The 16,430-nt window shown below is 52.6% G+C and overlaps 1 protein-coding gene across 1 annotated transcript; it reads right to left on the bottom strand.

Moving 5' to 3' along the window:
- Positions 1 to 12,185: 12,185 nt before the first annotated feature.
- LOC137486400 (extracellular fatty acid-binding protein-like) lies at positions 12,186 to 15,948 on the bottom strand. Its single transcript, XM_068211714.1, has 7 exons — positions 15,611 to 15,948; positions 15,087 to 15,226; positions 14,532 to 14,602; positions 13,836 to 13,946; positions 13,217 to 13,318; positions 12,954 to 12,979; positions 12,186 to 12,356 (listed from the first exon to the last, which is right to left on the bottom strand). Exons 1-6 carry the CDS (start codon positions 15,704 to 15,706, stop codon positions 12,954 to 12,956), a joined length of 546 nt encoding a protein of 181 aa, XP_068067815.1. The 5' UTR covers positions 15,707 to 15,948; the 3' UTR covers positions 12,186 to 12,356.
- Between the last annotated feature and the right edge of the window lie 482 nt (positions 15,949 to 16,430).

Below are 16,430 nucleotides of genomic sequence, written 5' to 3'. Positions count from 1 at the left end.
GTCTTACATCTGTAGGGTTTGCTTTTCAACCCCTATGTCCTCTTCAGAGTACAAATGTCCTATCTGGCTGCAGGACAGTGGGTGCTCGGTGGTGATGTGCCTCCACAGCCACAAGCCCCAGAGAGGCCACGTGGACACCCCAGTCACACCAACAGCCACGTCCAGCAGGAATGTCAGGTTGTCTCTGTTTGCTGCAGAGCTCCCAGGCCACCCAAGGTTTTCCCCCGTGGAATCAGGGGATGCTGTGCAAAATCCTGGCATCCAGTCTCTGGCCCCATGCTCTGGGCACAGACCTGAGGCCTTGGCACAACCACAAAAGACATGATGCTGTATGGGACCTGCTGTCTGGGATCCCGCTGGCCAGCATGTGCTGCCTGATTCTCAGCGTAGGGATTCCCGTGCCTGTGCCGTGCTGCATGGCTGGGCTCAGCCCCAGCCGACACGCTCGCAGCGGGAGCCCCGTTAGAGCATTGGCAGTGCCCTGGCAGGCTGTCAGCCCGCTCTGAGCCTGTTCAAGGAATGCTGAGAGCGAGCTGCCATGGTGTGGTGTGACAGGGATGTCGGGCCTGGCTCTGGAAGGAATTGCCACCTGCTTGTGGCTCCCCCTGCCACCGTGGCTGAGCAGGAAGGTGCCAGGTAGAGGTGGGTGACAGCATGGCATGGGGCCAGCCATGTCATCTGCTACCAGAAGAATTGTTACCTCTTAAATTTTCTTTATTCCTTAATTTCCTTGGCCTTTTGCTCCTGTGAAAGGGACTGTTAAAAAAAAATCAATCCCTGTCTGGGATTTTACTTCCCCAAGAAAAAGCTGCTGTCATGGTTTAGGAATGGCACTCCTCAATTTAGTGCCCCTGCCCAAGACTCTCCCAAACCACATGCTGCTCCCTCCGTCCCTTCCTCACTTCTCCGACCTCCTTCCTGCTCTGGAAATGGAGTTGAGAACTGGAGGCACAAAAATGTGAGTTGAGATAAAAACCATTTACTGGACACAGCACTTCTATGGGGACCTGTCATAGTTTGACATGGGAGGAATTTAGGGAAGTGCCCTCAGCACTCCCCAGCATCACACTCAGCCATGGGGCAGGGGCACTATTTCTTCATCTGGGAGCAAGTGGTGGGTGGGGAGATGGATGGGGCCATGGGAGCCCCGAATACAGTGGGGCTGAGTTAGATCCTCCAGCACTGATCCATCAGGGATAAGCAGGACTGGCAGCAAGGTGGGACCTGATCTCCTGGTAGAGCCAGAGAGGGACCCACTAAAGCCATGGTCACCAACCTGGGAGCTTGCAAGATCCTGCTGGATGAAAGCTTGGGAAACCACCTGTGCCTCTACCCTGACTGCAGGCACTTCCAGCCCTCTGGCAAGAATGTCTCCCTTTATTCATAAGTTATATACATGTAGATTGTAAAACATACACATTTTAAAAATATAAGATAAAGATTTAATAAACACTCATTCATAATATTATTTTTTTATGCATTTGTATATATTTGCACTAAATATATAATACCAATATATATTTGCCCAAATATACTTTCCTCCTGCACCCTGATGGGTTATCCTGTGTACCCCTGGAGTTGCATGCACTCTGGCTTCCCTGGAGGAAGCAGGGGTCTCCCCTGAAATCTGAGAACAGGATTTCATGATTCTTTTATCCCTAGTGACACTGCTGGTCCTTTCAGCAAGCTCCACCAGTATGTATTGTGGTGTGGTCTCATCTATCAGTGTCTTGAGTTGATGAAGGCTAAGCACAGACACAGTTGGGACACACGGTACCCAGCCCGTCCCTGCCACGAAGATTCTCCATCCTCCCCCTCTGCCCATAAGATTCAGAGGTGCATTCCCAGCCCAATACTAAAGCTGTTACACTTGGCAGGAATGACCAATGAACTCCCAGGTTTCCCGGGCAGTAGGAGAGCAAAGGGATTGCAGATTGCTCTGGCTCACCCCTGCCCTGGGAATCATGGCTAAAAAGGGATGGGAAACTCCCATTTTATTTCCAAAGGACCTGCTGATTTTGTAGGTGTCTTAAAATCTGGGCTTCTCATCAAGCCTTGCCTCGTCCATGTCTTCTGGGAGGATGTAATGCAGCCTAACCTGAACAGGATAAAGCACGTTGGGTTCCCACTGGGAAATCCTGGCTCCATCAATCACAGGACACTAGTTTCCATAATTTTCCTCAGTAGGATTCTTACAGAGTTATTCTTGTAAAGTAATCCCCACTGGGCTGAGGTCCAAGGAGGACAGATTTCACTGTATCTGTGCCTGGATCTCCCTGCACACATTGAGCAAAACATCCATCCCCACCCCTTTATTTACAACCACCTGGTATCACCCTCTTGGCTCTTGGTTTAGAGTCCCTGAACCCTTTCCTGAAGGCACATCGTGAACCAGATCCATCTGCTCTCCCACTTGCACTTCTGCTTCATGGCCATTTCACATGTGGAAGCAGCTTCCTGTTCCCAGGATTAACTTTCGGCTTCAGAAACCATGAAGATCAGTTCATTGACAATGGTTTTCCTACTTATGCATATTTTATTGCATTAAGGGAAAGACATCCGGCTCTGCAGTGTCTGCAAGTTGAGCCCAGACAAGATTATCCAGCACTTACCAGGAGTGCAAACAGCTGAGTATTACTGCTGTGCTTTGCACTGTTTCACCTCAGAAAGGGCTCTGCTTCGGAATAAAAGCTCTTTCCAGGGAACCTGACAAAGCCCAAATGATTAAAGAAAAAAGGCTTAACCAGGGGCATCGGCATGCCAAGGCAATGTGTGGACAGCCAACACAGTTTGTCCATCTGGGCAGTATTTATTTCTTATGGAAAGAGTTCCCAGAATTGCTTATGGGAGAACTCCTGTGGCCAAACAATTAGCAGTGTTAAAGAATCCCCTCCTAGTCTATCCTGGAGGATGCTACATGCCATCTTTCTGCCACCCCTCTGGGAGGATGAGGAGCTGTGCTGTGCTCCACACTGATACCCAGCTTTATGGATGGGATGAGACCCACCTGACCCATTGAGGGCTGTACCTGCAGAGCCGGGCTCTCTGGAGCTGGCACTGTGAGTTCAACCCAGCACTAGGGGACTTTCAGTCACGGAGGGAGAGGATGCTGTGAATTAGGGACCCAGCCCCTGGGTCCCCCCCAGGCAGTAAGAGGTCTGGATGTGCTGGTGAGTGGGAGTGAGAAGCTGCCAGCTGTGCCCCCACCATCACTGCCTGACCAGCACCCCCAGGCTCTTCCTCTGTGTCAGGTCACTGAGAGACCTGTCCCTGCTGCCAGGAGGGTGGGGGTCACTCGGTGTCTCAGGTCACTCAGCTGCTTCCTCAGTGACATCTTTAACATCTAAAAACATGGCAGATCTGTATTGTGGACATACACAGGGCTCTCCTGATGGTCCTGAACACTGTTAAACAAGAACAGATGCAGTAGTAGGAGAAGATCAGGGAACTGATGCAGTAGCTCCTCTCTTCCCTCCAGGTTTCCTGGCCTGCAACTGGAGATTGGTCTGAAGATCCCACAGAATGTGACAGGTCAGAGCCTACCTGAACAGCTGCTGCCCTTCATGGGAACAAATTGTGTTTACACCTTTAGTGAAGATACAGAAAGGTGTCCTGTTTCTTGCCCTCTCCATCACAGATTGTGGAAGCAGATGTAAAAAAACCAAACAAAAACCACACACAAAACAAAACAACAACAACAACAAAACAAACAAACAAAAACAAACCCAAAAAACTTTAAATGTTACAAAGTGCCTGCTGGCCAATACTGCACTGGGGATGTCAGCCTGTCAGCCTCATGTTTGCACTGAGAAGACAACATGAGGCAGGTACCTCTGAGAGTGTGGAGGACCAGAATGGCATCCAAAGGTGACTGTGGTTCCATCAGGCTTGAGAGTGGCAAGGGAAGGCTGAGACACCGGCCTGCAGGAAAGGCTCTGGGTATAACAAGAAACTGGAGCCTAATGATAAATGAAGATGAGATACAGAATATTTTGAGTGTGAAACTAAAGCTACTGAATTCACAAGAGGAGCAGGCCAGGAGATGATCAGTGATTCACACAAGTCTGTAAGAACTTACTGGTGCTGACAGAGTTGTCATCAGGTCCTTCCAGAGAGAAGGGCGGGAACATCTGCCAGGAGCAAAGAGAAGGTGGGTGCCAGGCTGAGAGGATTGAGCATCCTCAAACAACATTGCAAGGGCCCTCCAAGAGGGAACAGGGCAACCCTGCCACGCTGTGGATGTGCTCTGCAATGCAGAGGTTGGGGGGGCTGTGGGTTTGTCCTGGTGCCCAGCAGTTGGGCAGCTGGGGGTGTGTGAGCAGCCAGCCCAAGGCTGGTGTGCCTGAGCATGAATGCCATGGCATTCATGGACACACTCTTCAATGCAAGGAGGCATGCCAGTGGGATGGGAGACACCTTCAGGGATGTGATGCAAGGCTCTGAACCAGGAAGAGAATAGAGACTGAAGGAGAGGCGTGTACTTTACATGATGGTTTGGGTTGTGATGAAGAGTAGGAGCTGGTAAAAAAGTGTGCAACCACAGAGAGACGGAAAGAACCTGAGGGATAAGAGCAGCTGGGAGACCAGTGTGGGCTGGTGCCTTCACATCTGGCTCATGGGACAGGTAACAAGAAACGGTAGCCTTGTGCAATGCTGCTGTAGAGAAACTCAGACTATTTCATGGAGCTGCCCACGGGAGCAGATGTTCCCAGAGTCACAGAAGCAGGTGGTGTGAGCTGGGCAGAGGTGTTGGAGCACTCGGGAGGAGGGATAGGAGCGTGTGATGAGGAGAGAGACCAGCACAAGACATTGAAAGGCATGATCAAAAGATCTTCCTGGACCTAAACTGCCTTTGTAAGGAAGGAAAGGAATTTCTGCCTAAGTGGTGTTGGGAGCCCATCACAGATCCCCCAGCCAGTTTGGGGTGAGGACAAATTACCAGGAGAGAAATCCTTTAGGCTTAGGCTCCAGTTTCTTCCTTCCAGGAAGAATAGCTCTTTGGAGGGGCGGAGGTGCTATAATCACTTGTCTGCAACGGTATTCTAGTTATCCTTGGATATGAGGAGAATATAACCAGCATAAACTGAGCTGATGGGGTGGGTTTTTTTGTACCTGTTCCTTTTGGTTGTTTTTAGAAGAGCTATTTGGCAGAATAACTTCAGAGCTCCAGTAGGCAGGAGTCGATGTCATTTGGCGTAAATGGGAAGATCAATAGGGGCAGATTGGTGGCTGTTGCTGAGAACAAACACAAATCAGGAGAAGTGAGGCAAGCTGGTTCCTGCAGCTGGGCAGGTTTGGGAAGATGAGCATTCAAACATAAAAGAGAAACAAAAGGCATCAAAAAATCCCTTCTAAGCACAAGGGAGAGGCTGGTGAAACAGCTTCTCCCATAGCAAACAAACAACATACAGACACCAAGGAGGGACTCTGGAAAGAGTGGAATGTCTACAAGGAAAGAAAAGAGCCTGTACTGGAAGATGAAGGAGTGCAGGGAGCCTGTGAGAACGGCTTGCAGTGTTACATGGGATAAATATTCATCCTTCAGCCATGTAGGTGGGGACAGACAGTCCTGCTGTATCCTTAGTACAGCACCCTGGAAGTCAGATATCTCCCACTCCCAATGTTCCAAGAGGACAATGACAACTTATGACCAGTGACAACATGAGGGCACTGGGACAGCAGCATTAGGGAGGGAGGAGAGTCTCCAGAGATTTGCTGAGGGAGGGAAATGTGGCTGCACCTGGACTCAGGAAGAATGAACTTGGTGTCTGTATGTTATGTATCCAGCAGTGAGAGTGCAAAGTGTTTTTGTGATGAGGGAGAAGAGGAATCTGACTCCAGACATTTGCAAGGCTTCAGGGGAAAGAAAGAATATTTGGAGAGCACAAGAGCTCTGGGAGTGCAGAGCAGTCTGCCTGCCTGCAGGATCCTTGACTGGAGAATTAGGGGAATCTTGAGCCACCAGTATGGCACAGGATGCCAAACTGGCCATGGGCACAAAAGTGTTCCAGTCTGTGTGGGAAAACATTGATGTTGTGCTATGTTAGTGAGACCTTTCTGGGTGCTGCACAGGAACCCACTTGAGGAGGAAGCTGAGCTGGGCTGTCAGGATGCCTGAAGAATAGAGCGTCCACTGGAGAAGATATGGTGCAACATGGTCAGCCTGGAGAAGCAAATCCCAGCTGGGAGATGGCTGCATCAGGAAGGAGAGCCCTTTGCCCAAGCATGCTGCTGTGGGCCACTCTGGAGCAGCAAGCCTGCAAGAGCTGGCAGCTGAAACCCAGTGCCAAAAATGACTTTGACCCAGGAATTAGCTCCTTAGATCTAATTTACAAGGGTTTGGACAGGGTTTGAGATATCTGTGTGGTTTCGATATACTCCTAGGTGTATATTGAAAGGGGAAAGGCTCTTCTGGGCTCATAACTGCCAGATCCCAAGGTCAGTGGCACTTGGGGAACTCTGGGGTCTTGCACAGTGCCTTTCCATGAGATTTTAGGCCCAAAGTGCTCACTTAATACAAATTAAGAAGGTGTTAAGGGCAAATACAGGAGGTGTTTGGGATCCTAAATCCATTTGTCATCACTGAAAACTCTTCCCTTTACCTAGAGTAAACCTATTTTAACTACAATTCCATGTTCACAGAGCCTATGAGTTGATTCGATGAAGCAGACATGGAACACTACACGGCTGGTCCTCTGGGAAGGTTATCACACAGACACACCCAGCACAAGACCTCTGGGGACACCACCCACCCTGTACCCTGTCACCTCTCCATAACCAAGGGCATAGCAAAGAGCTGGTATCCCCAGGACAGCACCACAGTCTGGGCTACCAGAAAACCAGGCTGGTGTTGCAGTCTGTGGTGGTGGTGGACAAAACCTTCCCCAAGAGCATCTTGTGCCAATGGGCAGGAGCCACGAGAGCAGCAGCACAGACAGACAGACACAGAAACACAGACACACACAAACACAGCAGCTTGGCAGTGAAGACATGGGAAGGCTCCAGGTATGGAGCTCCAATGTGCTCCATGGTAGGGAAAGGCTGAAGGGGTCCAGGGCACAAACACAAAGGAGGGGCCAGGGTATAAATATATGGAAAGAGGGGGCAGAGAAGAGCCTCAGGGATCCAATGGTCTGAGGGGTCAGGGGTGGTACACAGGTAAGGGACTAATAGGGAATGCTAGAGTAGATGGGCAGGGTTACATAAACCAATGGGAAAACAGGGAAGGGAGAGCTCTCTAGAACATGAACTTATTAGGGTAAAAGGGAAGGAAGGCCAACGGGCCAATGGGGAGGGCAGAACTGGGACAAATTAACATAGTGCTGCAGAGCACCTTGGGGGAAGCCTCTTTTCTTGCCCTGATCTGTGAGGAATGCCCAGAGCCTACAGTGCATCTTTCCAGGGTATTGTCATTACTGTATCTTCAGTGGGCTCATGGGCCTCCATGGGTTGGGTTCTTTGGCAGGAGTTGCTTTACTGGAAGTTGGAGGGCGCAGGGGCATGAGGCACAGCAGATTCTGTGTCCCACCACAGTGAAACTCCTCTGCCTGTGAGCCAAGGCAGGAGAAACTGTCAGAAGTGCTGTGTGAGTGGGATGCAAGTGGCATCTTCATTTCATTCTCCGATAACTGTAGGGCTTTGCAATTACATGTGCGGATCTGATAGTCATTAGGGAATGATCAGCCAGCCATTGGCAGGGGCTGTTTCCCTTTCTGCTAATTAAGTTGCATTTGATTTGCAATCAAATCTAATGAATCAAGTGAGCTTGAGGTAGGCTCAAGGGAAGCACAGGCCAGCTCTACAGCCCTGCTGTTCATGAGGAGCCACATCCCAGGGACACTGCCAGGAACCACCCTGTGACATAGGGCAATGAGGGACACGTCTACAAGGTGAGCAGACCGTGGACTTTGAGACATGCACCAGTGTATTGGGTTGGCATGGCCAGGCTTCGGGGGGGGGGAGGGGGGAGGGCTATAGGGGTGGCTTCTGCAAGAAGCTGCCAGAAGCTTCCACTATGTCCAGCAGAGGCAATCCTTGGTGGCCCCAATGATGGACATGCCACTGGCCAAGGCTAGGCCAATTAGGAGTGGTGGTAATGCCTCTGAGATGACATATTTAAGAAGGAAAGAAAGAGGGTTTTGTGCAGTTGTAATTGTGGCCAGATAAGAGCAGGGTGAGAATATGTGAGAGGGAAGCTCTGCGGACATGAAGGTCAGCGGAGAAAGAGGGGAAGGAGCTGCTCCAGGTGTCAGAGCTGAGATGCCCCAGAGCCTGTGGTGAAGACGATGGTGCCCCTGCAGCCCAAGGATGCCATAGGAGTGCAGAGATCCACCTGCAGCTCCTGGAGGAGCCTATGCTGGAGCAGGGAGATGCCTGAGAGGAGGCTGTGACCCCATGGGAAGGCCATGGTGGAGCAGGATTCTGGCAGGAACCTGCAGACCTGTGGAAAGAGGAGCCCACAGTAGAGCAGGTTTGCTTATAGGAGCTGTGACCCCGTGGGGGATCCATGCTGGAGCAGCCTGTTCCTTGAAGGATGGACCCCATGGAAAAGTGACTCACATTGCAACAGTTTGGCTAGGACTGTTGCTTGTGAATTGGACTCACATTTGAGAAGTTCATGGAGAACTATTCCCCATGGGAGGGAACCTATCCTGGAGCAGGGGAATGACTTCTGTCCCTGAGCAGTGTCCCATTCCTGTCTCCCTGCACCACTGTGGGGAAGGAGGTAGAGCAAGTAAAGAAGGAGGCATGGGGGGAAGGTGTTTTTAAGGTCTTACTTACTTTTCATTATCTTGCTCTGATTTTGTTAGCAGTAAATTCAATTAATATCTCTAATTAGAACCTGTTTTGCCTGTGATGATATTTGATGAGTGATCTATCCCAGTCCTTATCTTGACTCATAAATCCTTTGCCATATTTTCTCTCCCCTGTCCAGCTGCAGAGGGGAGAGATAGGCTTTAGTGGGTGCCTGGGGTCCAGCCAGGGTCACCCCACTACAGCCAGACACCCTGGGCTGGCATGGAGTGTGCTCCTCTGGCTGCCAGGCCAGGAGAGAGACAATGAATGCAGCCCTGACTGCTGGCTGTGGAGGAGGGGCAGGGAACAGACCAGGGCAGAGACCCCAGCATGGGGCTGCTGGCTGCTGCTTCTCTCCTGCACCTCTCTTCACAATAGGTGTGCCTGGCAGCTTCAGTGGTTTGGAACACTGGTGTGATTTCGAGAGACCCCTGGACGTGTATTGAAAGAGGAAAGGCTGTTCTGGGCTCACACCCACCAGACCCCAGCAGCACTTGGGGAAACCTGTAGTCTCGCTCTGCACCATCCAAGGCAGATAGACAAGCCTGGTCCTGATGTCTGCATGTTGCCTGAGTGACTCCTGCTGTGGTGACTACACCACTAGCTGGTGGCTGGTGCTGCACCCATCACATGCAAAGGAACATCCAGGAGCCTCTAACCCATGACTGCTCCAGGCAGGCTGGTTGGGCACCCTTGCACTCAGGGTTTTTTTGGGATCAAGAGCCCACCAAGATCCTGCAGCAAGTGGGACCTGGCTCAGAGGCTGAAATTAAAGTGTCATCCTTGTGCTAGCTGGTGCTGTTCTTGCAACCTGAGATGATCCCATACAGTCACATTTTATTTTCAAAAAGAGAAAAAATGAAAAGTCAAGAGGATTAACTATCACATATGGCACAGAGATTGTCTGGAAAGACCAGCTTAGCTTCCCTCTGAGTGCTTAAGCTGATATTAGCAAATACAAGCCCTGAACAATATTGGGAAGCCTAAATGGAACACAGCACAATTGCATCAATTTAAAGAATCTGACTAGAAGTAGCATAAACATTCTGTAACTTACTGAAGACAGCTGAAGGCAACAATGCAAGACAAACAACGAAGACACCAGCATCTGGCACCTTGCTCCTGTCCTTTGAGAAATGACAGCTGCACTTTATTCAAAGTCTCTGGTAGCAGGAATTTAACACTAGAAAATATTTGAAAGTAGCTGGTTAAATTCAAAGAAAATAAGCTGATAGAAAAGTGAAGAAACCCTGCATCCACCTTGGCCAAGAAGTAGCTTTGGTGGATCCTCAAAATGGACAATCTTCTCTGCAAACACTTCAGAAGTACTGTCCTACCAATGGAGAACGACAAGTGAGTAATAAGACAGAGGAGATGACATTTCCAGACAAAACCACTCAAACATCACTGCAGCACCCCATCTGCCACATACACTCCCTTTGGTGTCTTCTAGTTTTCACCAGACAATGAGAAGAGGAGAACTTGCCAGGCTCTGCAGAGGTGGTCAGAGGGACAACAGATAAGTAGGTCCCCTCACAGTGTAGGAGGTACACACAAAGGCTGCAATAAATGCCAGATTTGACTGATGTCTCGGCAAACTATGACACAGGGCAGACTGAATGCAACTTTTGCGCTGGAAAATCACACCTCAGAAATACAGCTCTCTGGAGGAGTCAACAAGACATGGGTGTTGGACATCCCCTGATCACCTGGAAAGAGTCTATCAAAGCTCGCAGGGGACAAGCTGGCACAGATTAGGGAAGAAGATCTCACTAAGATAAATCACAGAATGATTCAGGCTGGAAGGTTATCCAGTCCAACCTCCTTTCTCAAGCAGAGTGCCCCAGAGCAGTCACTCAGGATTGTGTCCAGACAGGTTTTGAGCTCCTCCAGATATGACTCCAGAACCTCTCTGGGCAGCCTGTCCCAGTGCTTGGTCACCCACACAGTAAAGAGTGGCTGAGGAAGGGAAGAAAGTAACCCAGGGAGGTCACTGTGCTGACTGACAGATATCTGGTGAAACATCTCATCCACGTGCAGTGAGTGGCAGAGGGGGCAGCATGAGGAGATATTAGATGATCAGAGAATAGCACAAGGCTCCATGTAAACCTCAGTTGTACCCTCACCTTTTCAGGGAGGTGAAGGTCTGGGTCTGGCCATGCAGCCCCAGCAGGGACATGGCCTGAACAGGGGAAGGAGAGAGCAGGGTGAGAGGGGAGGCTGGGAGGACAAGGAGGCTTGACAAAGATTTAAGATGTGGAACAGCATAAGGACCACAAATAGGGGAGATGATCTTGCATCACCCGCAGTCATCAGCTGCCAGTCTCAAACTGCTCCTCAGCCATCAAAGGCTGTCCCAGCACTTCCTTTGCCCCAACTGCTCTCTCCCCCTCTGCTCTCTCCATCAGTTTTTGGGACCCTGGTGTCTGGGCTGATCCCCACTGCACCAGCCTGGTCCCCACCAGCCCTGGTGTGTTCCCATGGCCCCTGGCTGAGCAGCTGAAGATGGAATCAGTATGAGGAGCAAGAGGGAGAGCAGAGGCAAGTGAAGCCCCTTGCTGCAGGATGCCACCATTGCTGAGTAGGTGCCTAAACACAGGAAGTCCTTAGGAACATTCAGGGAAGAAAAGACCCTTTTTATCAGATATATGATGACATCTGGCCAGATTTGTGGGGGGGATAAAGGAGCATTGGATGAGCAGCAGAGATGGATACAAGCTTGATGGAAGGGCTGAGGGACTATGGAGGGCTGCATGGGGACCCACTGCCTGCTCTGCACGGATAGGATTCACACCCAGAAAACACTGAACTGTCAGGTTGTGTGCCCTGGGATCCCAGCTCCAGCAGGGCTTTTCTCTGTGTGGTGGCCAGGGGCAGAAACCACCAGCAGCTCTCCAGATTTGGCTCCAGAGGATTCAGATAGCCATGTTCCACAGCAGCTTGCAGTGGGGCAGAGAGGTCCCAAATCTGACTCTTGCCCTGCCTTGGCTAAGCCTCAGCTGTTGGATGAGCTCCTGGGGCTCCCAGGGAGCAGAGAGCTGCAGCCACTGCAGGGCAAGAGGAGGCTAGGTGGTGGATGGTGAGGGTGGATGCAGCCCTCCAAACTCCAGCCTCACTGTCAGTGGCCTTTCTCCATGCATCCCCTCTTGCCCACAGGATTCCCAGCCTCACTGCACCCTTTGCCTTACCTCTGCCTGGCCTGGTCCTGCCCCTCTGGGAGGCACCCAGGAGACAAAATCTTGTGGCTCTGAAACAGCCCTCACTTGGGCAAGCTCAGCTGGGATCACTCCTGGCTGTTCACTGTCCACAGACCCCAGGAGGACAAAAGGAGGGACCACAGGGCCCAGCACCCCAGGTTCTCCCCAGACAGCTACACCAAGACCTGGGGAGGGTTTCTGTTTATTTGGCAAAAAGCAGGGACTGCGTGCTGGAGGAGCAGGGGCTGTGTCTGAATCCTGACAACAGAGCTTGGAAGAAGGATGGTAGAGCAGGAGCCTGGAGCTTCAGAGCATGGGTCTTGCATTGCTTGGCAAGAGCATCCACAAGCCAGTCTGCACTTTCTGGAAAACAGGTGGGAGAGGTGGTGTCTGGGTGAGGCAAGGAGACCAGTGGGACTCTCCATTAGGATCAGTGCATTCTTCTCCAGTTCTCCCCAGATTTGTAGGGTGAGGCATCTCCAGCAATGGATTTCTAGTAACCCCTACAGCTGTGTGGTGGGAAAGCACAGGCTAGGGGGGCAACAGCAAATATGGTTTGCATGGTGAGACACCAACCCACTGTGGCCAGGTTTGCCAGTCCACAAGCCCAGGGTCCCTTTGGCAGGAGCTGGTGTCCTGGCCCTCACTGCTCAAAGGGCTGGCAGACATTTCTCTGGTGGTTTCAGCTCACGTGCCCATGTTCAGTGCCAGACACTTCCCACTGGGGGTCTCTGGACGCTGCTCCTTGGGAGTCCCTGGGTACTGCTACCCGGGGATCCCTGCTGTAGAGCAGTATCCAAAGGAATGGTCCTACCTGTGTGCAAGGTCCTGCACCAGTCCAAACAGCTCAACCCCAGAGAAATTCAAAGAGTTCTTGGTGGCCCTTGCCTTGGGGGCACCAAGAGGGTCGATTTCCAGGAGAGAACATTGCAAACATCGTTTTGCACTGTGGCAACTCACCTACAGTTCACCAAGTCTGCATTCCTCTGTGAAAACAAAGAGAAAGCCTAAGTCTGGCACTGTGGTCTGAATAGTCCCATTTAGCATCCAAAATAGACTACTCAGAAGGAACTCGTGGGTTTCTTCTTGCTCAGTGTGCCCAGCCAGAGCATCGCTGGCTGCCAGCACTCCATCCTGCCAGCTCAGACCACAAAGTGGTGGTACTGATGGGCTGAGCTGGTCCCTGCCTGCATGTCCCTGTACTGGCCCTGGGCAGTGCTCACCCTGCCTGGGCAAAATCCAGATTGTCTCGTCGGTGAAGCCATTCAGCTTAGCAAGTCTCTTGAACAGCAACTTGATTTTGGGTCTCACCCACTGGGTTCTGCCTAAAGACAAAGACATGAGTTAGCTCCAGGCTGTGCCTGACCCTGCATCTCCGGGGAAGCTGGTGAGTGTGTCCAGCTGAGGGTGGGATGGATGGCAGTCCCTGGGAGAATGCTGGAGGCACTGGTGGAGGTCCTGGACAGCAGTGGTGGCCAGGCACATGAGGCACCCCACCCAGGGTACAAGATGAGCCAGAGGTCCTGACACCAGCACAGGGACTCCTCTCTTGGTTCCTGTCCCCACTGATTCTGTTCCACCTGTGCAGCAGGACCCCCACTCTCCACCCTTCTCCACCAAGCAACTTACCCAAGGCCATGGACTTGCAGCACAGTGCTAGGAGCTGGAGCCCCAGCCTCCCCTGCCACCCCAAACCACTGCTCCTTCCCTGCCACACAGGGAACACCTGGTAGTCCCTGCCCTGCTCCTGCACCTCACCCAGGGCAGGAGTGGAGAGAGAATGTCCCCTGGCTCCTGGCCTTGCAGGACCCTCAGAGCAGTTCACCACTGCTGGCTACGCACTGTAAAGTCTCAGCATGTGCAAGGTCTTCCCGTCTTTCTCTCTGGTGGCAAAGACAACCATGTAGGAACTGCTGTCGGTATCCACCAGCTGCACCGTCTTATTGCCTCTGTCTGCAAAAGGACGTGGAGAAAAATTAATTACCTCCTCCTGAAAACTCCCATGCTGCAAAGGGGCTGTTAAAGAGCATGAAGCCCACCAAGCCTGTCTTTCCTTGATATCTCCCCATCCTGATTTTCCCTCTTGCTAGGGTTTCTCTGAAAGCCTGGGGAGCCCACAGACCACAGCAGAGCAGAGGGATGGGGAGGCGAGGGCAGAAAGGGCTGTGGATGGTCAGTGCAGGCTGTTGGCCAGTGTCAGACTGCTCCTTGGACTGGGAATGGTGGAAAACCACTCCTGCTCCATCCCCGTGGAACATCCACTCACAGCCTCTTTGCAGAAGGAACCTGCTTTTCCCTAGGGTTTAAGCTTGGTCTCAATGTGTTTATCCCAGAGGGAGGGATTGCGGGGTCTGCCATGCTGCTGGGCCACCAGCCCTGGGGTGTAACTGGCTCCTGGACACAGCGGGATGTCCCACCCAGGATACAGGAGGGGCAGGCAGTCCTGAGGGCCATGTCCCCAGGAACAGCCAGCTGCTTCAGACAGGGATGGTGGGACATGCCTCTATCCTGCCCCAAGAGCCAGGCACCCCCACTCACCAGAGCTGTAGTATTCACCCGGGGTGTCTGTTGGCGTGTAGATCGATTCAAACTTCATACATCTCCCAGGGCTGCAGAACAGTGAAGGATGCTTAGCTGAGGCGAAGTGACTCCCTTTCCCCTCCCCTGTTCAAGGGTTGCTATCCCAGCTGTGAGACTTGCTGTTCAGAGGTGGGATGGTGTGGCCAGGGGAGGAGGGGACAGATACGACCCTTGAAACAATGGGTACCTGGGCTGGCAGGGGACAGTGCTGGCACTTGGGGATTATCGATGCCCTCACTCATGCTCTGAGCTTCTTGAATGAGGCTGGTTCTGCTGGGAAAGTTGTAATTGTAGGGTCCTGTCCCACCCTCTGTGGTGGCACTGGTCCTGGCCAGTGTTGCCCTGATCCTGCCCTAAAGACGGGGTGCCCACAGCTGTCCCAAGCCTCTGGTGTTCCTGTCTCAACCCCTGCCTAGGTCTTTGGTGAGTGCACTGGGGTGGAGACCCACCAGTGAAGGTCCAGGGAGGAGGTTGGTCAAGTGAAGCCTGTGGAGAAAAGCATGTAGGACTTACGTGGGAATTGCAAAGGAGACCTTCAGGTCACCATTCCCCAGGACCTCAATGTTGGCCATTGCCATCTTCAGTTGGTCCTTGTTTTGGAGGTAGCTCTTGGAGTCAGAGGCCATAGCAGTGATGTACCATGTCCCTGCAATCTGGCAGTGAGAGCAGGCTGTGAGACCAGAGGAGCAGTCTAGAGTGTCCCCTCCTCGGGGACCAAGCCAGGACAACCTCAGTCCATGGAATACCCACATCCTGTTCAGGCAACAAAATTCCCTTAAGGACACCTATGCAGGAGCTTGGATGACTGTCCTCACCTGGATGTGTCAGCAAAGCAATGGTGGCTTAGTGACTCCAGCTGTCCCCAGTAGCAAAACACCTCTACAGTCCTCCCCACTCTGTGGTGACTAGAGGACAAACCCTTCCCTTCCCTTCCCTTCCCTTCCCTTCCCTTCCCTTCCCTTCCCTTCCCTTCCCTTCCCTTCCCTTCCCTTCCCTTCCCTTCCCTTCCCTTCCCTTCCCTTCATGCTGAGGGTCACCTTGCTCTCGTCCGGCTCCGCAGTTTCCAGGTCCCCAGCCTGCACATGCAGCAAGCACAGCAGGACCAGCCCCAGGCTCAACCCCACGGTCCTCATCTCGCCTCAGCTCCCCTGACTTCACCAGTGGGATGGGGAGTGGTGCCGGCGCTGTCGGATTTATAGCTCCGTGCTCCCTCCTCCGCCGCCCCGCGCTGGAGCCGTGCCGAGCCCCACGGGAACGCTCTTGAGGTTGGCTTGGGCAACGGGGTGGATCCGAAGGACAGCCGTCAGCCAAGGGTGAAGAAACGCCTGGGGCAGAGCGGGGCTTGTGCCTGCCAGCCCCAAAACGGGGTTACCGGAACTGTTGCACCACTGCTGAAATTTGGGATTTCCCCCGTTCTTTTAGTTGCTTGTGAAAGAACAAAGCGAACGGTTGTTTCCCAACGGGCTGCCGGAGGGCTGCCAGGAGGAGCGGGACGTTCTTCCCGGCACCGGCCCCGGGGCAGCTCCGTTGCCCAACTCACCAAGGCCCTCGGTGACCCTTTCTTCTGGCCGGGGTGAAACGAGCCCCAGGGCAGCTGCTGGGATCCTGCCCAAATCCAGTCCTCCGCAGGCACAGCCTGACCCGCGGTGCCTGCGCCGGCCTCCCCACCTTCGTTGGGGCACGCAGGGTCTGCCGAGCGGGCTGCACCCTGAGCAGGGCGGGCCGAAGAAGAGGTTCGTGTCGCTGTGGGAGTGTGTCCCTCCTTCCCAGAGTGTGATGTCCCCTGTGGCCTGGCTCTGCCAGGCTCCTGGGGTCGCAGCCCAACACCTGCCTGGGCACTGAGGGACTCCGGGGCAC

Source organism: Anomalospiza imberbis, chromosome 21 (genome assembly GCF_031753505.1).
Source record: "Anomalospiza imberbis isolate Cuckoo-Finch-1a 21T00152 chromosome 21, ASM3175350v1, whole genome shotgun sequence".
Taxonomy (NCBI): domain Eukaryota; kingdom Metazoa; phylum Chordata; class Aves; order Passeriformes; family Viduidae; genus Anomalospiza; species Anomalospiza imberbis.
The sequence above is the reverse complement of the archived record's forward strand: the minus strand, read 5'-3'. Positions and strand labels throughout refer to the sequence as shown.

Excerpts from the sequence above, each read along its gene's own strand:
- LOC137486400 (XM_068211714.1), bottom strand. The coding sequence starts at position 15,706 with ATGAGGACCGTGGGGTTGAGCCTGGGGCTGGTCCTGCTGTGCTTGCTG. Across the intron at positions 15,227-15,610 it reads CGGAGCCGGACGAGAGCAAG|ATTGCAGGGACATGGTACAT; the intron begins GTGACCCTCAGC and ends TCTCACTGCCAG. Across the intron at positions 12,980-13,216 it reads CTGGATTTTGCCCAGGCAGG|AGGAATGCAGACTTGGTGAA; the intron begins GTGAGCACTGCC and ends TTGTTTTCACAG.